At 36.3% G+C, this 25,518-nt stretch overlaps 3 protein-coding genes and 1 pseudogene across 6 annotated transcripts; 1 reads left to right on the top strand and 3 right to left on the bottom strand.

Moving 5' to 3' along the window:
- The first annotated feature begins 828 nt into the window (after positions 1-828).
- On the top strand, positions 829-3,318 carry LOC306844945 (caspase-8-like; annotated as a pseudogene). The gene is made up of 4 exons: positions 829-1,134; positions 1,224-1,329; positions 1,787-2,285; positions 2,426-3,318. The product of its transcript is annotated as a caspase-8-like (transcript).
- A 5,249-nt stretch (positions 3,319-8,567) lies between these two features.
- LOC306844489 (caspase-8-like) lies at positions 8,568-13,968 on the bottom strand. The gene is made up of 10 exons (XM_079376658.1): positions 13,822-13,968; positions 12,981-13,279; positions 12,643-12,742; positions 12,314-12,452; positions 12,146-12,219; positions 11,459-11,480; positions 11,320-11,363; positions 10,950-11,067; positions 10,357-10,861; positions 8,568-10,041 (listed from the first exon to the last, which is right to left on the bottom strand). Exons 2-10 carry the CDS (start codon positions 13,274-13,276, stop codon positions 9,912-9,914), a joined length of 1,428 nt encoding a protein of 475 aa, XP_079232784.1. The 5' UTR covers positions 13,277-13,279; positions 13,822-13,968; the 3' UTR covers positions 8,568-9,911.
- A 268-nt stretch (positions 13,969-14,236) lies between these two features.
- Positions 14,237-17,965, bottom strand: LOC306844491 (ciliogenesis-associated TTC17-interacting protein-like). 2 transcript variants are annotated; one of them, XM_079376662.1, is made up of 11 exons: positions 17,859-17,965; positions 17,696-17,775; positions 17,489-17,576; positions 16,918-17,103; positions 16,736-16,791; positions 16,484-16,570; positions 15,666-15,833; positions 15,408-15,532; positions 14,960-15,036; positions 14,768-14,856; positions 14,237-14,514 (listed from the first exon to the last, which is right to left on the bottom strand). In XM_079376662.1, exons 3-11 carry the CDS (start codon positions 17,568-17,570, stop codon positions 14,320-14,322), a joined length of 1,065 nt encoding a protein of 354 aa, XP_079232788.1. In that variant the 5' UTR covers positions 17,571-17,576; positions 17,696-17,775; positions 17,859-17,965; the 3' UTR covers positions 14,237-14,319. The 2 variants fall into 2 exon arrangements, with proteins under 2 accessions (XP_079232788.1, XP_079232787.1); XM_079376661.1 differs by having other exon boundaries at positions 17,696-17,965.
- On the bottom strand, positions 17,696-24,334 carry LOC306844490 (putative hydrolase PNKD). Of its 2 annotated transcripts, none has more exons than XM_079376659.1 (9): positions 24,154-24,334; positions 23,521-23,636; positions 23,328-23,440; positions 22,244-22,302; positions 21,359-21,451; positions 20,661-20,827; positions 20,317-20,403; positions 18,746-18,861; positions 17,696-18,617 (listed from the first exon to the last, which is right to left on the bottom strand). In XM_079376659.1, exons 1-9 carry the CDS (start codon positions 24,312-24,314, stop codon positions 18,444-18,446), a joined length of 1,086 nt encoding a protein of 361 aa, XP_079232785.1. In that variant the 5' UTR covers positions 24,315-24,334; the 3' UTR covers positions 17,696-18,443. The 2 variants fall into 2 exon arrangements, with proteins under 2 accessions (XP_079232785.1, XP_079232786.1); XM_079376660.1 differs by having other exon boundaries at positions 24,117-24,320.
- Between the last annotated feature and the right edge of the window lie 1,184 nt (positions 24,335-25,518).

The raw sequence follows: 25,518 nt of genomic DNA, 5'->3' as shown, positions 1-25,518 counted from the left end.
ACTGCTCAATAAGCCACAAGGTTACTAAACGAAAATAAATAAATAGCCTAATGACACTTTTATTTACGTTTTAGAGTTATTGTAAATGCTGTTTATTACACTATTATTTACATTTTATTGTAAATACTGTTTACAATTCCAAAAAATAAAAAAGTTATTACTGCTTCATTGACTATTCACAACAGAAGACTAGGCAACCTGGAATATCTGGCAACCCCACACTCGTCTTGGCGCGGCCACGAGATTTTAGAAAGAAAACGTCATCTGATAAGACGGTGGGTGATTTACATGGAAAATTGCAAATGTAACAAAGTATTTATTAACAACAACATATCTCAAGGCGTCTATGTTACTATCACTGCACATTAAATAGACTGCAATATGTCAAATTGTGATTTAAGTAGTGTAAATAAGTTAGCTACTGCCTCTACTACGAAAGCAAAAACTATTAATAAGTCGATTTAAACCATAATAGTGAACATATGGCTCACCTGAACGCTGTAACATGAAAATGTTCCTTGTGTGAACATCGAGCCTTTGTGCAACATACAAACTTGCATGCACAAGCTGCCACTTAGCTGGTTTGTATTACTTGGTGTTAATAATGCATGAGCAGAGCTTTTGTTTCATTTAGTCCATGTCAGTACTATTGGCTATTAGCTTATTTACTACTTTTAACTCTGCATATTATTATTGTATAACATGCATCTTTGCTTTGAAGTGAATAAGAACAATTTACTGTGCTTTGCATTCAATTACTAGCTATTATTACACAGACTAACCTCTCTCTTCTTCTTCTCTCCAGTTCTTCAGGGCTGATTTTAAACTATGGGTGAAAAAGAATCATTTAACAGAATTCTCCAAAATAAAATTTTCCTCATGGAGACTTTATCTGAAGATCCCAATATCATCTTGCAGCATGTGCAGGAGGCCAAACTTATTACTAAACGTGACTACAACAACCTCTCAGATATTACTAAAAGAGAGGAGAAAGTCATCAACCTACTTGACAAACTCATGGGAAAGGGGGAGGAAACTTGTTGCCAGTTCATAGACCTTTTAAGAAAGGAGAAGATATTGGAAGATTTTCCCAAATTAAAGGGTCAAGCCGTTATCATGTCAAACACCCCTCCAGTACAGGAGGTGAAGTTCATATTTGAAAGGTTCAGGCTTCTGTAAATGCAGCGGTCATGTTCTGTTCCATTGATGTGCTTTTATTTCAGGTCTCTCAGTACAAAATAGAACAAATTCCACGTGGTATCTGCGTAATCATCAATAATGTAGATTTTGTGACCATGGCTGAAAGAAGGGGATCAGATGAGGACCAAAGTTAGCTTTTTAAACATTTTTTGATGTAATTATATAGTAAGCATAAGATACTTAGAAGAAATAGTTCATCTTGCTGATATTTTACACACCCTCAAGCATTCTAAGATTGATGTGTTTGTTCCTTCATCAAAACAGCTTGGTGCTTGGTGTGCCCGCACCAGTTTCACCGCCCTGGATGTAATTTTCAAATAATGTAAATGTAATGTAATTTACAAATTTTCATTTTGGGGTGAAATATTCCTTAAACTTATTTACTTTTAGTCATTGTGTGAAGAAAACTTTAAATAATTGGATTTGCTTAAATAGTTCTAATTATCTGTTGATTTATACTTTTAGAAATAGTTTTAATTTAAATTTTTATTCAATTATAAATTATAATATTTATAAATATTATTTATTTGGAATAATTTGTTCAGCTGGATTGATGAAGTTGCTTTTATTCTCTTTTAAACCCCAGAGTGTCTTGCCGAAGTGTTCAACTGGCTGGGGTTTTAGGTGGTGGAGCACAGAAATAAAACTGCAGCTGAGATGAAGAATCTCCTCAAGGAAGTGGGGAAGACAGTAGATGGAGACTGCTTTGTATGTTGCATCCTCTCCCATGGCATAAAGGAAGGAGTCTGTGGAACTGATGGTGCTGTTATTTCTGTTGATGAAATAAGAAAGCCTTTCAATGGCAACAACTGCCAGAGGCTAGCTGGCAAGCCCAAGCTGTTTTTCATACAGGCATGTTGTGGGAATAGAAATCAACAATGTGTGCATGTCCAAGCAGATGCTCCAGATGATGGAGAGTCAGAGATGGAGGTGGATGGTGATGACTTTGATATCGCAATCCCGGCTGACACGGATTTCCTTATTGCCAGGTCAACCACTGATGGTCACTATTCTTATAGAAAGCCAGAAGAGGGTTCTTGGTTTATTCAGTCACTTTGCCGAAACCTAAAGAACCATTGTCCAATGTAAGTTAGTAACATGCATTTTTTATGCAGCATTTTTATGTTCATCATGATAATTTGTCAAAGTAGAGAAAATGATTACTTGCACAAAATCTATATGTACTTTAAAAAAAAGTAATTTTGTATTCATTTTATGTTTCCAGAGGTACAGACATCCAGACCATCCTGCTTAGTGTGAATAATGAAGTTAGCAGGCAGGGATTTAGGTGCAAACAGATGCCTGTCCATGAAGTCGCCATGAGGAAGATGCTGGTCCTGCTGCCAGTAAACCACTGAAAGCTCCTTCAGTGTACCACATGGCTTGATATGCATTATGGTTTTATAGGATCATTTTTAAGGCAATCTATACTTTACTGTTACATTGCTTTGTTGATGTTCATAAAGTTTGTTTTTATATCAGGAACGGGACTGTTTACAAGGGAATCATGAGCCGTTTGAGATCAATTTATTTTTCAATTTTATAAGTAACTTTTTGTTAAAAAATAATTACTGCATTTTGCAATGTTTTACACATTTGTACTGTTATTTTAATGTTCTTTCTTATCAAATTCAAATACGCTGATCCAGGTATTTTATAATAAAATAATTTTTAAATATGTAAATTTAATGCATTGAGAATTAAATGTATTTTGATATTATGTTACTCATAGTCTTATGCAATGCAACACATAAGCATACATATGTAGGGTAGGACAACAGAAAATGTATGTGTCAAATGCATGTTTAACAAAAGAGCTGTTATTTCTACAAACTGTAGAAATGTTCTTGGTTAGGTCTTGTCCTTCCCAGGATTAGTTTAGTTTATTTTGTTTTGTTCCTGGACTTCCCTTGTATAAAAACAGAAAAATATCAGCAAAAAGATGATTGTCATGGGGATGAAACTTCCTTCCTTCCTCTATTATTATACACAAACTCCAGCTCTTTCATAAGTGTTCTTAATTATGCACGTACAAGCCTATAATCAAAAAGAACCAGTTGAGACTAATTTGTTTCTAATACAGAACTTTTGCAAATATATGCATATTAAACAAACCGTAACAAAAAAAATAATTTCTGCATGTAAGTCATTTAAGTGTTTAAAATACAAAAACATGGTGCATTGCCCCTATATAATGAAATGCACTTGACATTATCCAATTAAAATAGGCATTTATCAACACATAAATATGATGGTGTAAGACCAGCATAAAGAGTATGTGCCAAATGTAGGCTTCACAAAGCACATTTCCACAGGCAGGACCAAGAAATGATATGATAATCACTTATAAATGCCCATCAAAAAGAAATACATTTACAAAAAGCAATTTATCACAAGTTTCCTATCTCTTCAAATAATTTAATACTTATCAACTGTGGATTATTTATTGAAGCATAGTTTGTTTAGAGATGCATACAAACAGCAACGTGTTGATGGTTCATCGTAAAGATGGATCATTGTCCTAAAAGTCAAGTCAAACACTCTCAAGTAGAACATTTCTTAATTTTCATTTATTTCTATAAACACTGAATGCTTTCAGAGCTCTCAGAAAGAAGTCCGCACCTAAAGACATATTTCATATATTTCATATTTCCTTTCTGGGTATAGGCCTCTTGAATTTACATGTGAGTTTTGCGCTCACATAATTCCTACAAAGATTATGTTTGGACATTATCTGTGGAGTCTGTAGTGCAAAAACATGGACAATAAGGCTTATTCAATTCTTATTTATTTGAGTCAAAAATAATAACCTATGATAATGGTAATAAACAGTTGAAACAAGCACAGCTGATACAACTTTTTAATTTCTGAATTCTAATGCGTTAGTTAAAAAAAAGCCCATGAAACCACGATCCTCCTGCAAAAATATTGAATAAAACGTTAAAATATACTTACAGGTGATAATGACATCCATATTGATCTGACTACTTCAGACCCCTACAGAGATGGGAGGAGTTATATTATCTGAGATGTTAGTCTGTTCATTTTTTCTAAGTGAATGTTTTAAATGTGCTACATTTATTTCAAAGCGTAATATTACTTTAAAATTTAAACAGTGTCCCCAAATGACACTGAAAATTAAATCAACTTTTTCCCAAAATCAGAGATTGTAGGTTTTGTACTATACTTTTTTTTTAAAGTATAGTCTATTTAAAGTGAATTATTACAAATTAACTTCTGAGTGGGATAGCTCTTATTTCTTATTATCCATCTTTCGGATGAGACGTTAAACCGAGGTCCTGACTCTGTGTTCATTAAAAATCCTGGCCAAATTTGTCCATTGGCCTCCGAATCATCCCCATACACTGATTGGCTTCATCACTCTGTCTCCTCTCCACCAGTAAGCTGGTGTGTGGTGGGCGTTCTGGCGCAATATGGCTGCCGTCGCATCATCCAGGTGGATACTGCATACTAGTGGTGGTTGAGGAGATTCCCCCACTTCTATGTAAAGCGCTTTGAGTACCCAGAAAAGCACTATATAAATGTAACAAATTATGAATTATTATTTTCTGAGTTTCAGGCACAGTACATGCAATACAGGGATCCAGATTAAGCTTCTTTACCAAACAGAAAACCTGTTTCACGATGGACAAAGCAAGGGTCTATGAGATTTGTTTATGATTCAACTTTAAATGCATTTTTTGTAAACCTTTAATTTGAGATATGACCATCATTGTTTCATCATTCTACTTCTGCTTTCAAAAAAACAAAGTAAATGTAAGGCATTTTTGTTTTTATGTTTTCAGCTAAAAGTAAAAGAAAGCTTTTGTTTTGTCATTATACTGTACATCATATTTGTTTTATTTATTTATTATAAGATATAAGAAATATAATAACCCTCAGGCCAACCAAGATGTAGATGAAATAGTTTTTTTCATCGGAACAGATTTGCAGAAATGTAGCGTTACATCACTTGCTCACCATTGGATCCTCTGCTGCCGTCAGAATATGAGTTCAAACAGCTGATTAAAAACATCACAATCTACAATCATTAACGTCTTGTGAAGCGAAAAGCTGCGTGTTTGTAAAAAATGTTTTTAACTTCAAACTGTTACCTCTGACTAAACTCTCGTCTGAATCAGGAGAGAAATGTGCACAGATCAAGCACCATTTACATCAGAAGCAATCCACAACCACTCCAAACAAATATTTTGATGTGAAAGGACAATAGGGGATGGTCTTTTCTACTGTAAGGCCTTTTTTACTGGACTCTCATTCAGACACCACCCATTCACAGCAGAGGATCCATTGGTGAACAAGTGATATATTGGAATGTCAGAGGAGGAGTTAATGTTCAGCAAAATTCTATTTTTCGGTGAACTCTTCTGAACATCGAATGCAAATAGGGTCTTTAATTCTAACATAAGCTTCAAAATCAAAACCTTCTCCAAACCAAGACCACAACTCACCAGTGACAGCCACTTTCCAGCTGTTTGCAGAGTTCCTGGATATAGATGGACCCATATTTTATGTGGCGGAAAGATTTGTAGTGCTCAACCGTTGCTATTCCAGTGACAAAATCAGCATCTTTAGGGACACCGTGCGATGCTGCACTATGAGAATCCTCCTCAAATGTTCCTTCTTTTCTCTGGTGTTCTCCTCTCCATCTGTCATCCACACACCTTGCTGGGCCTCTTTACCCTGACAGGCTTGAATGAAGAAAAGCTTCGGCTTGTTAACTAGAGTGTGGCATTCAGCAAAAGGCTGTTAGTTCACGGATCGGAACTGGTTTTCCATCTATTCCCAGAACAGAGCCGTTTCTCCATGGGACAGGATGCAGCAGGCAAAAGCATCCATCTGAGTGATCCCTCTCTGCAAGCTCCTTCATCACATTCTTCATATCTGATGCTTGCAAATCATCCCCTCAACTTTGAAAAACACGTTCTCAAACACTCTAGTGAGATCATCTAGAAGACAAAGGAAAATGCACAAAGCCATATTTGACAAATACAATAGCAGATTATATTAAAGTATCTAAAAAAAAAGGAAAATTACATTCTAGTTGTGGTAGAAATTGAGGCGATCACAGACTCGAGTTGAACTTGGAGACGAGGCGTGGCGGCAAAACTTAACTTACTACATGAAACTCGCAACGGAAAAGAAAAGAAATTAAAGTAAAAGAATAAAGGGATGTAAAGACTAGGTGGTTTTTCTTCTCATCATGGTGTGTAGTAGCAGCTGGCACGTAGGCCAGAGCACGTTCAAAGAGCAGCGTCAAAATGCAGTGGCAAAAGCAAACAGAGAAGAGCAAAAAGAGAAGAGAGCAGGAGAGTTTGATGGTGTCCTGAGTTTTTAAACTCGGCTTCTGGACACATCCCATCTGGTGTCTTGACCAATTAGATAGGCTATTATCTTAGGGGTGTTCCTTCCATCATAAATCAGCATGTTATCAGTCACATGGTTTACACACTCTTGCAAAGTATACTTTTGGATGGGATTTCTATAACCAGAATATGATACATTTCACAAAGAATTAATTGGAAGAAACCTTTCAAGCATGAAGATCCAAACACACACATACTAAACATGAATACCCTTAAGCTATTCAATAGTTATTAAAAAAGACCTACCCAATATGTGATTAAAACATGAAAGTCAAAAGTGTGGGTTACACACATAATATGGGGTTATGCATAGAAATGTCCTTTATGATGATTTTAGGTGCATATGAAAAAGAGAGTCTCTGTGCCATTCTGTGGGCAACAAAAAGGTCAAAAGGGGTTTGGAAGGAATTTCAGTCTGGTTCTTTGATTTGGGTGGGGGAAGACCTGCCCAAGAGAGTCTGTAGCTCGTGATTTCTATCACAGATTTACATGTGACGGCCATCTCTTTGACGATCTCCTTCCTGTGTTGGACTTATTAATAAGTATTCTTTTGTCTTAATGTTGCAAGCTGTTTGTGAAAGAGGCTTGCTGGTTAAGTTTTCTTCAGAGGGCTGGCGCTAGGATCTGGACAGATTTATGACATTGTCCTGTTTTCTTGGGCCTCTGTGGAATTTCGGCTCCTCAGGTTTCGATGTTCTGTCTCTGATATCCTACAGTACATTATTTTATTCGTACCCTGCGATACATGAACAGTGTTGATCCTGCATGTTGTCATCCGCGATCGTGATGACCATCCGTAATATGAGACTTCTCCCGCTTGCATTGTGATGTGTAAACCCTCGCTTCGAGTTACCCACAATACTTATTTTTAAATATTTTATAAATCCCTCCATGGAATATTTATTAATTCCCATTTAGTGGCCTTCTGTGTCCAAAATTGCACATAAACGTCGTAGGACAAGGTCTGTTATAAGCTGTGTCTCATTTAGAAGTCTGCGTCCTCCGGAGGTCTCATTTGAAGGGTGCATACGTCATCGAGGCTGTCTCATTTCAGAAAAGCAAGTAGGACACTCCGAATGTGACCTTCTTTCACAGGAATTCGGAGGATGCATCAGGTGTATCCTTCGCTGCTACAGATAACCCACAATTCTTTACGTCGCCATAAACAACCATCCTTAATTTGAAAAATGCCGGCAGATGTACACACAAACACAGATGTGGTGTTTTCTACTTAACTTAAAGTAGGCCTACCTCCAGTAAAAACAGATAAACTTTGTTCTTTGTATTCTCTTTTTTTCTCTAACAGATGTCTGTTGTATGTACGCTGCAGCTCCTCAAACATTGAGCAAAATAAGTCTTAATTCTAAGTCTTAATTAATTCTAGGTTGAGGACACTTCGTATACATTACGTATCCTACAGAGGATGCAACCTCCGGAGGACGCAGTCTTCTAAATGAGACACAGCTATTGTAAGACAGTGAGCAACTCCGTTTGTTTGTCTAAGGGAGCAACAGTAACTAAGGAGAGCAGGGCTTACCGATAGGTCAATTGTTCCCTGGGCGTTGCATTAAATGGGTGCCCACAATTCCGGATGTTAAATACTCGCATCACTGACTCGATGAAAATACTAGGCCTACGTGATGAGGGAACTGATCCTGGAATTTCTCTACAATTTAATACATAACTATCTGAAATAATTTTTCTTCAGGACATGTAAATTTCCAATAAATTTATAAATATAAATTTAATATCCATATAAATGTATTTTATATTCTGTCAAGAGATATTATGACATATCAGAAAAATAACAATTTTAGAAATCTGCTAAAAAAAAAAAAATACTGTGTGGATTAATATTGATATCAGCCCAAATACCAGCAACCTAGCTGGTTTTCATCATGGCTGAAGTTTCCAGACTGACCTGTGTTTCCATTAAATATAAAAGCTGCAGTGTCTCTTGTATTGTTCACAATAACATCTGTTGATATTCACTACAATTTTTATTTCTTTGTGCACAAGATAGGAATGAATACATTCTGAATAAGGTCAAAAGGTCATTAAAGTTAACAATACATTAATCATTTGAATCCATACATACAATATTCTTATAAAACACTACAATAATTTCATATTCAAATCACAAAATAACCACTTTCACCTATCTAACAATAGAGATGATACTTGCTTTCATGCAGTGAGTTTACAGACACGCTAGTACTGTGGGAGTGTGAAGTCAAGCTTTAGACAAATGTGAAAGAAATGATAGAGAAAATAGAGAAGATCCTTGATGTTATTTACCATTGCCTTTACATTTTATTTCATTGATATTCTAAGGAGATCAAGTTTTTTTTTTTTATTTTAATATACATTTATAAGTGTGTATCCTACAAACTAAACAGCTTATTTTTTAAATTGGAAAAGTATATGGGCACCAAATATAGGACGCTGGCTGAAATAAATGATAATATGTCAATGCAGAAGACTTCTATTTTAATAGATATAAGATCTTTGGCAGAGTTTGGGGACCTTTCTTTAAGCATGGTGCATGGTGAGGTGAGTCTAAGAATAGAGGTAGCAGTGGCACTGGACATTATTGTAAGAAACTGGGAAGTTTTTTTTGTTTCTTGTACTCATGCATTTTGAGTTAAAATTTAATAAAATAATAATGGAAAAAGTCCACATAACAGGGTCAGAGAGAGGGTGGAAAATTACATTTTGTGTTTTGTGATGCAAAAGATTATGCCATTATATACTAAAATAATATTTAACAAAAATTAGACCTTTAACAATGTTTAATATTAAAATCCACTCTTTTCTTGACATCAATGATTTCTTACAAGTGTTAAGTCTTTAAAGACTTCAAACTCTCTGGGTTTTACGTTCATTCAGATTTCCAAGGAAGACATTAATAGCAACAATATGCATTGTTGCTATTAATATATGCATTTACAAACAGCATTCAAACAGCATAATGTATGCATTTACAAACAGCATTCAAAACTAAATCATTTAGACTGCTGGTATAAAACCATCATGCATTTATAACATTAGTTTAAAAATATTTGTTCCCAGTATCAAATATAAATGTTCTATTACTTTTAAATTGCATTGTCTAAAGAAGATCACACAACCAGAACTCAGTGCGGTAAACTTTAACTCAAAGTCTTATTTAATAATTAGATCAGACTCATAGAGACAGCAAGATCAATTTGAATCTATAGTACCAAAGTGTCTTGATCCTTCCAGAAGGATTAATTGAGTCCGAGTAATGGAATAACGGAAACTTCTCCAACATGAATCCAGTCACACAAAAGTCAATCAGAAGCTTCAGTCCATGGGCAGGACCAGCTTCTTGGTGAGGGTATATCGAGGTTCAGGCATCTGCTTGCGGCCCCTCAAACTTTTTAAACTCACTTCACGGTTTACGTTTGTCAGGATGGACAAGATATCCTCTTTTCTGTCAGAAAAAGCAGACAAAAACATAACTCTATGGACCCACCTAAATCAAACCATCAAAAAAAAAAAAAAAAAAAAAAAAACTGACCCCAAACTTTTGAAATGGTAGTGTCAAATAAATTCTGCACACATGGGTCAAACTGGTCAATGGGTTGACAGGTGGAAACTAAAGGTTAACTGCAAAGTAAACTCACCCATCCTTACCGCATCACATGGTCATGTGCAATCATCATATGGAACTGGAACATGAATTTCTACAAACCCACCCACATACATCTTTCATTCAAGACATGACAGAGTCTCCTCTTGAACTCACCTGGGGCACAATTTCTCCAACTGATTACAGAGCTCCTGGATATAGATAGACCCGTCTTTAATGTGGCGGTAGGACTGGTAGCGCTCTACTGTGGCCATTCCAATTAGTGTATCAGCTTCTATAGGAATAGAGTAGGCTGCAGGATTATAAGCATCTTCTTCATATGGGTCTTCTTCTGTAGCGTTTCCTGGTGCATCTGCTGCCAATAAACCATTCTGACCCTCATTTCCTTGACAGGCTTGAATGAAGAAAAGCTTGGGCTTGGATGCAAGTGTACGGCATTCAGCAATAGGCACTGTGAGTTCACGGATTTCAATCTCTTTACCATCTACACCCAACACTGTGCCCTTCTCTCCATGCGAAAGGACACAGCAAACAAAAGCACCCATACAAGAATGATCCTTTTTTGCAAAGAGCATTATCACATCCTTCATATCTGAAGCTGTCTGATCATCCCGAACCTCAACCTCAAAATGCATTCTGCGAAACACTCTGCTAAGGTCATCTACAGAAACAGAGAGAGAGAGTATGTTAATTTAGAAACACATTTTTAAGGATTCCAGATAAGATGCAAATGCATGTGCTGGAAATACCTTTGTCCTTATTCGTTCCTGTTCTGTTGGACAAGGAGGACCTTTCTTTAAAGTTGTAGTTGTTGATGATTAAACAGTATCCAAGAGGTCGATGAGTCACATTATAATATTCCCCCATCTACATGAATGTAAAGCAAATCACGTTGAAATTACATTTTTTATTTACTTAACACTTCACAAACAGCCAGTATACACTGGAAAATTAAAAACATTTGTTTGTGATTAGAGTTTATGCTATTGTTTGTAACTTCTAGAGACTATAAAAGCCACTAAAATAGTGGTGCTTCAAATAGTTATTTAGAACATTCAACTATGTTGTAACAATGAAACAATATTAAGAATGAAATGTAATGTAATGTGTCTTATTTACTCTGGATTCAGTGTCTGAATCGGTAACAAGCGAGCCTCTCCTCACTAAGGAAAAACATATGGTGAGAGATATAGAGATATATGCAAAGAGCATTATTGTTCAGTAATGTTTTGAAAATTTGTATGAGAGTATAACTTACATGCATTTTCTATGTCCATTTGCTGTGAGAAAGCCAAAATTTGGAGGGAAGAGAAACAATAGAGGTTATTTTGCATTGAATTGCAGCATATTTTATCATTTAAAATGTATTTGTCACCAAAAAATAAATACTGAACTGTGTGTTGAAATGTGACTACAACTATTATTAAAAAACAGAACTGGTATTTTGAAGGCACTTCATTTTGAAAATGCTCATTTACATGAAAGCATTAATTTCAGGAAGTTAAAAATGCCAAGTATAAGCTGTGGTTCTCAACTGGTGTGTTGTGACCACAAAAAAATGCCAGCAGGGGAAAAACAATAGTAAATGCAATTAATAAAATTTAAGTTTATTTAGTTTATTTAGCAAGATTAACAGGTTTATAAATTTAAAGGAGCGGAAATTTGGCTCAAATTCACCTGCTACTTGGTTGAAGCAGCCAAATTAGGACAATGTCAATAGATATTAATACATCTTCAATGTATTAATATCAATGTCAATACATCTTGGATGGACTGAGGGCGAGTAAATTAACAGCAGCTTTTCATTTTGGAGTGAACTATCCCTTTAAGTAAATTTTCAATTTTTTTTCTAAAATAACATATATCCACATCATAAAAAAAAATTGAGTTATACTATGTGAAAATTATGTGTTCAAATGCATCTTAATGTATTTGGCATACTTACACAACTTAGCATACTTTCATCAGGAAAGGAAACTTGCACATTACCAGACACTTCCCGTAGAGGAAGTCTGCCTCCTATTGGACAAAAAAAAAAATGTTGTTTATGTTTGGAGAAATGAGAAAAGTAGATATTTAAGTAGTAGATAACTGATTTGATTTTAGCAGTAACCTTGTTCCTGGGCCCTGTATTCCTCTATTCTGCAGGCCAGCTGTTTATCACATTTGTCTAAAATACAGTAAAGTTCATCCAGGTTGTCTTCCCCAAGCTTCTGTAGCTTTTCCATCTCAATCATAACATCTAGAAATGTCTGTATAATTCACATAAAATGTCTTGTAGTAACAGGTTAAAGTGCAAACCATAATAGTCACAGTTTTAATTAAATAATACAATTTACAAAGCTAGTCAAGGTAGCAACTACGTATACCTCTTTCGCAGTAATTTATTATTTGTAACCTGCATTAACATTATTACTCCAGGGCTCAAAATATATAACTCACAGCAGATGTTCCTAGTTTTGCCCTTGGAAGCTCCACAAGAAACTTCACTGCACGAAAGTTTTCTTCTGTCATATCTTCAGATATACCAAACAGCATTTTTCTGTGATGAGAAGAGAGACAAAGTCTCAGTGAGTCATAAGCATTGTGAAATAAAATCTTAACAGTATAGTAAGTACAATACAAGGAGCCCTTTCTAAGAAAACGAGGTGGAATTGATAGCATTCATTGGCAACTACTTCTATCTAGTTTGTCTAGTTTAGCATGTAAGTGCACTCTATCAGCTTAAAAGGGGATTTTTAATCGCGGTACTCTACATTTATTGTGTGTTTTCTTCATACCTATAGGCTGAGACACCTTTAGATGCGTCACGTTGTAGCAACTTTCTTTCCACATTATCTTTGGTCATTTTCAGGATGCCTAGCAAGTCAAGGCGTCCAATTGTGATCAGAAGCTCTGGGACGAGTAACCCGTCATCAAGCAGTGCTTGCTCATCCAGTCGTTGGAAGAGATCTTTGGCATCAGTCACTGTCTCCAAACGTTTCTTGGGAATTAGGTCCATACACAGGAACTTCAGCTGGGCCACTTCACTACTTGTCAGGTTCTCATCAATCTTGTGAAACTTCTGAAGATCCATATTCTGTAACAATGTTGAACAAAGACTCGTTGAAAACAACTTGAGAAAGTCCTTACTTTGGCATCTGTCTGGTAGCCGTTAGTTCAGTAAAACATGTCACTACTTGCCCAACCCAATATGAAAAATACCCTTGTGCTGAGAACAGCATACAAAACCACGAATTCAAACACTTTTGATTCAAAAACACATATAGCCTTGAGACAACCTTTCAGTGTAACAACTAACCCCGGTTTAAGTGTATATTTTTGGCCAGTTTTAGTTATTTGTTTAACGTATTTTAAATTCGATAGTTTTTAAAACTACTATTCTAGCCACTTGGGCATCACACGGAATTGTATAAAATGTATACGTTTATACTAAATATTTCAGATGTGTATCAAAAATCGCACTTCAAGACACTACTACCATTGCTTTAAAAAGTTTGTTGTCAAATACGTGTTTGTTCAGCGAGTCGAATGCTACAAATAAGTGCGATGACAAACGAAACTGAACTGAACTAGGTTATAACGAACACAATCAACTTAAATGATCAAAACTCCTCTTACCTTTTTATTTACATCCAACTGAAATAAAATGGTAAACTGTCGGAGAACCAAAATCAAGAGCGTCTGAGCGACATGCTAAAGCTTCTATGGTTCCACTGCTTTACTTTCAGTTTCAGCCTCTCAAGCCTTTCAATTTCAACAGGAAGTGACATATCTCGTCACAAACGTATTATAATTGTGGGGCTTACCCTCGAGCTATTGTGAGTTACCAATAATGCTTCAGATTTTTAAAAAAACATTTTCTAAAATGTAATTTAAAAAAATGTTAATGTTTAAAATGTTTAAAAAGTCAAGGCTCTAATACTTTGACACACTAGAATGTTTACTGTTTTACTGTTTCTCAAATAAACAGCTGGCCATCCAGACGAACCAAATACTTTTACAGTAAATAAAAAACAGAGCATGAAGTCATTATACCGAGGCACTATTAGAAGAAACTTTTATTTTCAATCTCTGCTACATCAGTGTATTAGTATCTGCTACATAGTTTTGTTATTCCTATGGAACGTTTTGGGAGTCTTTTTGGGACTTTCCTGGAGGACTTTGAGATGCAAAGGGAGCAAAGAAGTCACGAGCAAAGGAGAAGACATCTTGAGGTTTCTTCAACAGCAGGAATTGCAGGAAGTCTGCCAATAAAGCCTTTAGCTCAGGGTGTTGTCTGACGTAGGAGGAGTAGTCTGCTTTGAGTGCCTCCTGTGTCATGAATGAATGGAAATGAGTCACAAATTTGATTATTTGTCGAGACATTTATCGTATGTGGTTCTTTGTCTGAAATTCATAAACATTCTAAAGAAATGTATTTCCAGGTAGAAATTAGATATTGAGTCTCAGAGTTTCACCATGGGCTACATGGACTTATACATACACACATATATATATATATATATTCCAATATCCTTCAGTAATATATAACATCAATTAAAAGCTCATTAAAAGTAACAGACACCTTTCTGTCAAGAAACTTTGAGTAAAGCTCCATGTCTTCCTCCCAAATGAGTGGCTTCTTCTCAAACACAGGAATCTGGTCTTTCTCCACTGAAATTAAAAGCAAACACATTTTACTTTTACTTTATTTTTGACTGTAAAGATTAATTCTGTTCACAAAGGAGCATACTGCAAAGTGATAAAGTCTTCAAACCTCCATCAAGCAAGAAAGGCAAATGCAGGAGCTTCATAATTGCAGGTGAACCCAACAGCACTCTGCTTGCTAGATGCCTAAATATAAAATATTTTAGGAAAATTGAATGTTCAAAACTCTAAATATACATACATTTTTTCATATAGTTGTCTGTTATAAAGCAATGAAACATCAAGTTGAAATTTGTTTTTAAATATATATAATATATGGCATATTTGTTTGAAAGACGTTAATCAATCTACCATTCGTATTTACAGTGTCTACACCAGATATGACTGTTGACACTTGTTGAAACATTGTAAAACATTTGACCTTTGTGTCACTATGTCATAAAAACAATGAGTCATTATTTTACTGTCTGAGATTTGTCGCTTCTGTGATGCCACTCGCTTCCAGTGTAGACACACTGTTATGAGAAACAGATAAGATGATGAAGAGATTATTCTACCCATCAGGCAAGAAATAGCAATGCCAAGTTCCTGAGGAGTCCTTTGCAGAAGAGACAGTCCTTTCAATCCCAAAGATATCGACTAACTCTTCCCCAATCATCTGCTTCTTGCACCCAAGTGCTCTCTAAAGCAATCAGTCACATGAAAGAATAATAAAAAGCACATCATCTACAGTACTATCATGCATCTACTGTTCACATCGATTTTTAAATAACATCCAAGGGCTGAAATATAAGCAATTATCCCCCTGCACGTACATAAACTGACTTAGAAAGCACAGTATCTGCATCAAATGACAGGAATATCATGTTTTCTGGAACAGTCTTCTGCCGAGCCAGTATACGCAGGATCATTAAGTTGGATGCTTCAGACACAAAACCCTTTAGAGAGCTCAGTGGAAATGTGTGGGTTTGTGTCTTCACTCCCTAAGGAATGAAAGATGAGACTTTCTTATTATTGGCACAAATATTGAACACAAACTGTCAGTAAAACTGAATTTCAATTCATTTGGACTACATGGTCAGACACTAATGTATGCATTAAAGGGTTACTCCACACCAAAATGAAAATTCTGTCATTAATTACTCACCCTCATGTAGTTCCAAACACGTAAGACCTCCGTTCATCTTCGGAACACAAATTAAGATATTTTTGATATGTTTTCTACGTTTATTTACGCTTTGATTTGAACGAAAACAGCGTATCCGTATGGTGCGGCTGACAAGGAACAGCATACGCTGTTTGCGTTCAGTGGATACTCTCCAAAATGGCACTACGGTGATGCAGAGGAGACAAATTGTTGAATAAAGTCGTTCTTTTTGTTTCTTTGTGTACAAAAAGTATTCTCGTAGCTTCGTAAAATGACAGTTGAATCCCTGATGTCACATGGATTATTTTACAGATCTCCTTGCTACGTTTCTGGAGGTCTGACGGGTTTGGAACAACATGAGGGTGAGCAATTAATGACAACATTTTCATTTTGGGGTGGAGTAACCCTGTAATGTGCATTTAGTTTTTTTTGGGCACAAATGGAAATAAATGCATTCAACATATGTTCAATACATTCAACACTCACCTCTTTCTCGGAGATGATTCGGTTTACCACTAGCTGATCATCCTGTTTAACAATATGTACTTTCCGATCCACAGTCTGCTTTTCTAACTGGAATATTTACAACACCTCAGATTTGGGTGGCTTTACATTGCAGTTGATTATTACATTCATTATTTCTATAATATTAAACAGAATCTGTTGGTTAACAAGTATTGATATAAAGGGAATGTACCCCATGCTTTTCATAAGCTTTGCTTTACAAAAGCCTTTTACCTTTACATATTCATGATGATTCTCTTCCAGTATCTCAAGATTTCTGGATATGTAGGCTGGTAACATATAAGGGAACAAATACAGGGTTTAACATCTTTGAGTGAGATGACACAGATGTCATTTGTCTTCTAACTAATATATAATGAAGAGAAGGAACTGGTCATTATATAATGTAAGCTGACCTATAATGGATGTACCACAAGGAATGTCATCAATCGTTCCATGACTGTTGGCATGGAGCAGATAACATAGCTCCTCATTGTAGCTCGCCTTGGTGACACTCACAGAGAAGTCTCCCAGCTCCCGGCCCGAATCTGACACAGTCACAAGTGAATCTGCGAACAAACACTGGTCCAGATCCTTGGGTGCTGCAAATGACAGCAGAAGAGGCTTGCAGTTCAAAGTCAATTGGTATCATATACTGTTAGTCTTGACTGAAGATTCATTTACAGTGATTACTGTTATAAGGATCTGAAAGTGCTTCTGAATAAACATTCAGTACATGTAATGTAAAGGCACATTTATATAGTTGTCAGTGCATCATGCTTTATCACAATTAAGTTATCATGGAAAATTAGCTGTTCAAATTACATATTAAATAGAAAAAAATAATAGTACAATGCAACTTAATGAATGTGAGGGTGAGGGTGAATGCCATTAACAGATGGTCCCCGACCCTAAAATAGCACCTTTGACAGGCAAACTTTAGAAGTGACATCACTTTCTAAATCATAATCATGTTTAATGACTTACCAATGCTGTAAATAAACTCCACTGCATTAACCGAAGCTTTCAGTTCTTCAGTTTCATTCTGTGTTGATTCACTCTCCTCCATGTGTGTCTTAGAAAGTCCAGATAAATTACAATAGTTATATTTATATTACCTGGATATTTGAGATCGTAGCAGTTGAAGATTTATTTAATCTATGCGCGTCTTTTTTTATTTTTAAGTTAAGTTACCTGGATTGTATATTGAGTTTCAACCGTTCAGTCCTTCAGCAGATGTCGAACAAGCAGGAGCTAACGTTACTTTGCTAATGCTATTAAAAATATCAGAATAAACAGAATCAACCAACTTACTTAAATTACTTCAGTATTACAGGAAATAGTCCAAACTACTAACAGCGTCTACAGTAAGCCTTTAACTCGTTTTTTATACGGTCTAGATGTGGTTTTCGTTCATGTCTCAAACTTATTAGCATCTCTGGTTTCCTTAGTAACGCTGTTGTCAACATTTACCGTAAACCTTCTTGTAGTCACGCCACTATTTTCACAGGTATCCAATACAGACACATATTTGTTAATAATTCATTAAGTTTATTATGATGAACAGTTCATAAATATCTGTGCTTATTGTACCCTAAGTATTCAGAACGGATTAAACGTCATTGTAAATGGGATTCACTGCACATCTCCAAAACACAGTCGAGGGTAAGGAAAAACACCTGCTTTTTAGCATGAGAGGAAAGCTTGTTTAAAAAAACAAAAACAAAATGGAAAAGTTCAGACAATGCCTTTCAAAGTCTAGCACGTTCTTAAAATTAAATTCAAAAATAATGCCCAGGTCTACTTAAATATTTCTTTCAGGTCACAGTTCAAATTCACATTAGAGCTTTTCCAGGACAGTAATAATACGTAGGGAGCAGTACATGTCTAGCTTGGAATGGTTTCAGTGGTTGCTTCTTTCAAACGTCAGTGGATGAAAGCCTTAACGGTCCTTATAAATGTCCTTCCGTCTACGCAGCTCCTCTAAAACACGGGCGCGATATGATGTCCAGTCCTCGTCCTGATTCTGCTGCAGACCCAGAGCCCGGTGGAGATCCTGGGAGTGACTCCGCAGGAAGGGATTGTATTGCTTCTCCTCCGCTAGGGTGGATGGACACTGTATGAAGAGAATGACTTTAAAATCAAGCTTGGCTGGTAGGAATAAGATTTAGAGTAATATAAGGTGTCTAGAGATGTAACAATTATATAGGAATGTTTTGATATTAGGACTTTTGTCCTCCTTACTGTGCAAAGTCTCTGACCCCTCTGTTGAAGCACCCACTGTAACTTCTGCTCCCGCACAACATTGCTAGGCTCCACTTCAGCAGCAAACAGTAGGTTATCTTCAGCATACTCGTGTCCTGAAAAGAAAGACTTACTTATAACCATGAAGCTTTTCCTTAGACACACCCAAATATCAGTTTGAAAAAACATAAAACCAAAAAAGTTGTACACAAAAACTAAAAATGACAAAGATTTGCCACACTGCAATTAACCCTTGCCATTAACTCATAGGGTTAAAGGAATAGTCCACCCAAAAACAAAAATTCTGTCATTTACTCACCCTCATATGTGATTTTTTTTCTGAAGAATGTTGGTAACTAATAAAGGCTCGTTTCCACTGAACGGTACAGTTAAGTACAGTACGGTACAATACGCAACTATTTCCGTCTCCATTGTCCGAAGTTGTGAATGGTACCAAAATAGCGAACTGTGTATTTTATGATTTTATATATTCACACAGACAATAGCCATTTCTCAATATACGTTCTTGTCTGTTCTTGTGGACTTGTGAAAGGTCATTGCCCAAAAACCCGTGTAATTTTCAAAATATTACTGTTATCATGTCATGAAATGTAGTTTTAAGAGTTTTTCAGGAAAGATTGTAGTTGTTTAAAACTCAAATCTGCGGTTTATTTATAAAGATAGCACCTATTTGGAAAATTTTCTATGCCGATTTCGGAGCTCCATGCGATCACCGGGCGCTCAGTGCTCATGTATCCACATATAGAAGCCTTAGCTCGGCTAGTCCTTCCAACATTTGCTGCTGGCTCTGATGTCTCTGTAGTGATTAAACATGAGATACAATTCATTTTGGGTATATTTAACAGGCATCCGTGGTCTCATGAATCTGTTATTTGTTCCTGGTCATATCGTTTTGGCAGAGCACAAAAGTTATATATTTATTTTGAACTTTACCGTAGTACAGTGCTGACTTTGTAGCATACGTTTGACTGAATTGTTTGCTTTTGTTGCTCGGTGGATACAAACCAGTTTTGGTTACCATTGACTTCCACTGTATGGACAAAAAAAACACAATGGACGTCAATGAGAACCAAATTATTTGGTTATCAACATTATTCAAATTATCTTCTTTAGTGTTAAACAGAAGAAAGAAAGTCCTATGATGACAGAATTTTTCTTTTAGGCTGGACTTTTACCTCTATATTTCACAATGCTGTGAAGAGATTTTGTATGCCAAAGTGAGATTTTAGGAACCAATCAGAAATACATTAATGATTAATTTATACATTTTGTATAGTTGCAGAAACTATCATGCATCGTGTTAGTTTCAGTGCCCGAGGGAAACAGTTTCAAAGTTGCCATCAAAAGTTTCAACTGAAGTCACGAAGAGACAAATACAATCCCGTAGTGTTCTGTACTCGCTGATAAATGTCACTACTTGACTATCCAGGATTTACTATTCAAGAGTAAAATATAAACAGTGAGAAATATAAAACAAACAGTAACTGGATAAAACTCTGGTGACAACTTAAAGTGTGAAAAGCCCATACAAAAAGACTGTGTTTCCTTACCAGGCCAAAGCAGAGTTTCATCGTTCAGCGATCCCACTGTATCCAGAGATGACAGCATAGTTGAGGCATTACCCTCAAACATTCTCCCTACAAGGGATGGAAATGAGTCAGAGCTTTAAATAGAGTAAGCTGGATTTAAGAATGCTGAATTCTTGCTTGCAGATTTGGCATGACTTTCTGGGCATTGATACTGGATAATTAGTCATTTAAATAATTGAAATGTATACACACAATGTTAAACACTGCAGGCAGGTAACAATAACACTACAAATATTTTAAACAAAATTATATAATGACTTTTTTAGTGCACACTGAGATAACACAATGATTAATGCCGTACTCACCACATCCAGAGAGGAATACCAGGTCCCCTGAAAACAAGCTGCTGGGGCCACCTATCGCTCGGCCATCAAGCAGGTAGATCATGTGACCCACTGTGTGGCCAGGGGTACAGAAAGCCCTGAAGTGCAGCTGAGTTCCAAAATCTATTGTGTCTTTGTCTGAAAGGGGGCTAAACAATAAAGAAAATCAAATTAAGTGGTCTGTTTCATGCTCTTAAGTAATGCCCAATTGTTATATCATAAACCGTAAGAATAGGTTTAGTTGAGTTACAAAACATCAGACGTAATCTCTCAAACAATCACCTCTGTATTTTTAGATGTCCAAATGTTTTTATATTCTAACACATTTTGGATACATTTAAAGGAATGGTTCAGCCTAAAAGGAAAATTCTGTCATCATTTACTCATCCTTATGTCGTTCCAAACCTTTATGCATTTCATTAATCTGTGGAACACAAACGAAGATGTTCTGAAAATTTTTACTGGCTGTATTGGACTACACTGACTTTGACTGTATGGACAAAAACAGTGGAAGCATTCTTCAAAATATATTCTTTTGTGACCCCAGAATAAATAAAGTCATAGGTTTGAAACAACATGCGGGTAGGTAAATAATGACAGAATATTCATTTTTAGAACTATCCATTTAACAGTTAAAATGATACATGATGGAACAGCAGAAGATATTTAAAGTTACTGACTGTGTAAGGCCCGGAATGTTGTCCATAGCGTTCCCATACACTCGACAGGACCTGTAAAGTCTCTTTAGAGCCCTGTTCCCTCCACTGTGGTCCCTGGTTGGGAAAAGTGTATATATAAAGTATAGTTTGATTTCATTTTGATGTTTAGATATTTAATCTTGATTCTGTTCAATTCACCCAAAAATGAAAATTCTATGATTATTTACTCATTCTCACGTATATATAAAATATTTTTTAATATTCTTTCATCATTTTTGTTTATCCATAGAGAGTCAATGCAACCAATATTTTCAAGCTTTAAAAAGTGCATTGAGACATATTTAAAGTATTCCTTAAGAACTGAGCAGTTTAAGCCAAATATTCAAGAGAGATGAATATGCACTGATCGATGTTTATATGTAAATAAACATCTAAATTACATCTTTCTCCATCATGTCTCATTAATATGGATTTTAAAATGTATTTTTGTACTTTTTAAAGTCAGCAAATTTTGGTTGTGTGGACTTTCAACAGATGGGCAAAAATTCTGAGAGAATATTAAAATTTTGTGTTCCGAAGATGAGGAGAAGTCTAAAGGGTTTGTAATAACATGGAGGTAAGTAAACGATGACAGAATTTTCATTTTTGGGTGACCTAACAATTTAAAGGTAGTTAAATGCTTCATATGTCTTAGAACTGGTTCAATGTGATCTTACAAAGCTAAAAAGGCCTTCATACTAAATATAACTCATCAGTCTTAGAATTCTCACACAAACAATTAAGCCTTAACCATCTGTATGTAACATATCTAGTTACTGATTAAACTAAAAGATTGTCATAGCTCCTGCTAATACATTCATTGTGAAAGTTGTAGAGATTTTTTGGCAGTTTCAAATGTGGTCTTACCAGTGCTTGTGTGTACAGAGAACAGCTTGTAATGTCACCCCCTCTTCCTCTAGGCATGCCTGTGTGGGTGTAAAGACACACCATGAAATGAGATCAAACAAAACCGGGGCTCTGGGTAATGTCATAAGTAAGATAAGATGTGACTATACATCACACATGCCCAGTAAAGCATCTCTTCATGTATCTGTTCTTCTTCTTGTGTGATTTGCGGCAGCTTAGACGCTACATTCATGTATATGAAGGATCCTAGATATTTTAAAAATGACTTCCCTAACCTTAAAGGAACACTCCACTTTTTTGGAAATAGGCTTGTTTTACAACTCCCCTAGAGTTAAACAGTTGAGTTTTACCGTTTTTTAATCCATTCAGCAGGGTCTGGCGGTAGCACTTTTAACTTTTCTTAGCATAGATCATTGAATCGGATTAGACCATTAGCATCTCGCTCAAAAATGACCAAAGAGTTTCGATAATTTTCCTATTTAAAGCTTGACTCTTCTGTAGTTACATCGCGTACTAAGACCGACGGAAAATGAAAAGTTGCGATTTTCTAGGCCGATATGGCTAGGAACTATACTCTCATTCTGGCGTAATAATTAAGGAACTTTACCATGGGTGCAGCAGGTGCAGTGATATTACGCAGCGCCTGAAAGTAGTCCTCAGCTATATCATAAGTTACCTAGCTGGGGAGACCTGGAGATCGGCTGAATGGATTCAAAAACTGTAAAACTCAACTGTTTAACTCTAGGGGAGATGTAAAATGAGCCTATTTCCAAAGAAAGTGGAGTGTTCCTTTAACACGAACTAACTGATTACTCAGATCACAGCCATTCATAAAAAACAAAAAAACAAAACATGAATCTCTACTTTTGCGCTTACAAGAATGAAAAACTGGAATCTTTTCATTACAATGACAGATTTCCAATAAAAATAACTGACTATTATTTCATCTTACACAATTATGGTAAACCAGTGAGGAAGAACGAGCACTTTCCACAACCACATGGGTTTGGCAATTTCACTACAGTAAGACACATAATCCAGTAAACTATTTCTGAAACCACTGCACAGTTGTTTTGAATCCAACCTGAACAGGCTGAGGGTCAGCGGGATCAACCACAACAGCCATATTTGATGCAGTGTCAATGACCACATAGCTGTAATTGTCTGATAAGATGGGCACTGGTATGATCTTGATGCCTGTTGAAAGTAATAGAGTGTGACTTTAGGTATTGATAACCAGCTGTTGAGTGCATGATGGAAAAGGTGCTTCTGCTCACCGTTGATTATAGTAGGTTGAGTTCTGGAGTGGCCGGCAGGGTACCGCTCCCGTGCTTTCCTCATCTGCCTCTTATGAAATATGTACCCGAGTTTGGTCCGTGTATATAGAGAATACCTGCAAGTGTTTTAAAAGAGGACACCTGAGTGTTTTATGCCATTGTGTATGTTCCTCTATGAAACTGTTCCCTCATGGTATTGCATTAATAACTATTGTAACTATGATATTTGAGTAGACATGTTTTAGATTCAATCTAAATAATCAATCAGGTTAGTATAGAAATCTATTCAATTTTTATTACAACTAACATTACTAATGGTTTCTAAAAGTTTAGGCTACTGTTTTTCATAATAATTACGTTTAGTTTAGAGAAACCTAACTTCATTGATCTAAGCCCCAAACCCGAAAATTACATTTAAACTGTACATTTTCATTATGGACATGCATCATTGACAGTTTTGACAAATCAGTGCCTTAAGTTAACATTCGCTACGTCTGCACAGATAATACATTAATATTTCAATAACACGTACAAAAACGGTTAATGTAAACATCATATACGGTAACTTTAGGTGAGGATAAAAAACAGTAGCCTACTGAAAAAAGACCGCATGAGGATAAACAAGCCTCTTACGCTATCCAAAACAGTGGTTTCTCTGTGCGAGCCATCAGTTTAGCGATCAGGCTGTTTTTCCATGCACTTATTCTGGCGCATTTAAAAACACGACAGATGTAAATCCCTCCACATACTGAAGCAGAACAAAGTAAATACACTGCCCAGTCCGGAAGCGCCATTATAGTGGGCGTGCCGACGATGACGCAATTAAACAGCACAACTACGATTGGTCAGAAGTAATCACCGTAAAGACTCGTATTTTATTTCATTTTTTTCTATCTCGTTCATGCATTATCAGGTGCATTGTTTGTATCAGCTATTACTGGGTGATAACATTTTCATTGACTGTTTTTTTGTTGTTCTTGCACATATCATATTGCACTGCACATTGCATGCATGTTTTACACAGTTTCTGTTTACCATTTTAATAAAAATACCTTTGACCAGGGGCTGTTTCTTCATTAGGGAGACAGGGCGACGCACCAGCAAAGTGTGAAAGGGAGGAGTTTTTTTCTGTTACATTCAACCACTGTCCCTGCATCCCAATGTGCATACTATCCACTCTCTCTACCCTATAGTATTGAAATGTACTAATACCACAGAATTTAGGATGGATAGTCTGCACATTGGGACGCAGGCTCCGTGGCTTGTTCCTGGAGGGCTAGCACTAACGTGCTTGCGCCATCATACATAACCTTGATTGTGGAGCGATTTGTGGGAAACATACCTCTTATAATTATCTTTAAACTGAAGTAAGGACTAGTTTGTATGGCCTGAATAAAGCAAACCGTATCTTACCAGTAAACGTTGTATGTGCGCCCAGATCCAATTCCTCCCACCTTATATATACGGTATATGTAAGGGGGGAGGCGCTGGATCTGGAGGAGTTGGATCTGGGCGTGGAGATGGGTGGGTTTAGGGATCATTTATTATTGCAGAAAAGTTTTTGTGAAAATCATCCACAAACTTTTTTAAGTCTTAATATTTTCCCCTTTGTTACTGGGAAAAATCATACTGAGATGTATTCCCAGCAAACATAACGTTCCCCTAACGTTATTCTAACGTTAGAATAGCCAAAAACTAACGTTCTGGGAACCAAGAATTGTTGGGTTGTTGATCATGGCACCCTACCTAGACAATTTTACACCATCCGCCACTGCTTTTCACTCTTAGCTTATGCTTGTAGTCCTGTATTCGTCTAGAGAGGTTTCACTACACTTCTTTGCCTGCAGTTGCCGCAGTATGCTATACTGTGGGGTACATTTAATAAATAAACGTTTGATATTGAATGCAATTTAGCACCACCTGGTGTAAGAAAACAAAAGCGACCGAACTAGCAGAGAGCACACACCCCTTGTTCTAATACAAACACGCAGCCTGGGT

The sequence above is a fragment of the Barbus barbus genome, assembly GCF_936440315.1.
Source record: "Barbus barbus genome assembly, chromosome: 25".
Taxonomy (NCBI): Eukaryota; Metazoa; Chordata; class Actinopteri; order Cypriniformes; family Cyprinidae; genus Barbus; species Barbus barbus.
This window is presented reverse-complemented; position numbering and strand designations above follow the sequence as displayed.

Excerpts from the sequence above, each read along its gene's own strand:
- LOC306844489 (XM_079376658.1), bottom strand. The coding sequence starts at position 13,276 with ATGGATCTTCAGAAGTTTCACAAGATTGATGAGAACCTGACAAGTAGT. Across the intron at positions 12,743-12,980 it reads AAAGGTGTCTCAGCCTATAG|AAAAATGCTGTTTGGTATAT; the intron begins GTATGAAGAAAA and ends TTCTCATCACAG. Across the intron at positions 11,068-11,319 it reads ATTCAGACACTGAATCCAGA|ATGGGGGAATATTATAATGT; the intron begins GTAAATAAGACA and ends ACATTCATGTAG.
- LOC306844491 (XM_079376661.1), bottom strand. The coding sequence starts at position 17,570 with ATGGAGGAGAGTGAATCAACACAGAATGAAACTGAAGAACTGAAAGCT. Across the intron at positions 15,037-15,407 it reads TGCTATTTCTTGCCTGATGG|GCATCTAGCAAGCAGAGTGC; the intron begins GTAGAATAATCT and ends TTTTATATTTAG. Across the intron at positions 14,857-14,959 it reads GCCTTTCTTGCTTGATGGAG|TGGAGAAAGACCAGATTCCT; the intron begins GTTTGAAGACTT and ends TTTTAATTTCAG.
- LOC306844490 (XM_079376659.1), bottom strand. The coding sequence starts at position 24,314 with ATGGCGCTTCCGGACTGGGCAGTGTATTTACTTTGTTCTGCTTCAGTA. Across the intron at positions 23,441-23,520 it reads TCAACCTACTATAATCAACG|GCATCAAGATCATACCAGTG; the intron begins GTGAGCAGAAGC and ends TACTTTCAACAG. Across the intron at positions 18,862-20,316 it reads TGAAACTCTGCTTTGGCCTG|GACACGAGTATGCTGAAGAT; the intron begins GTAAGGAAACAC and ends CTTTCTTTTCAG.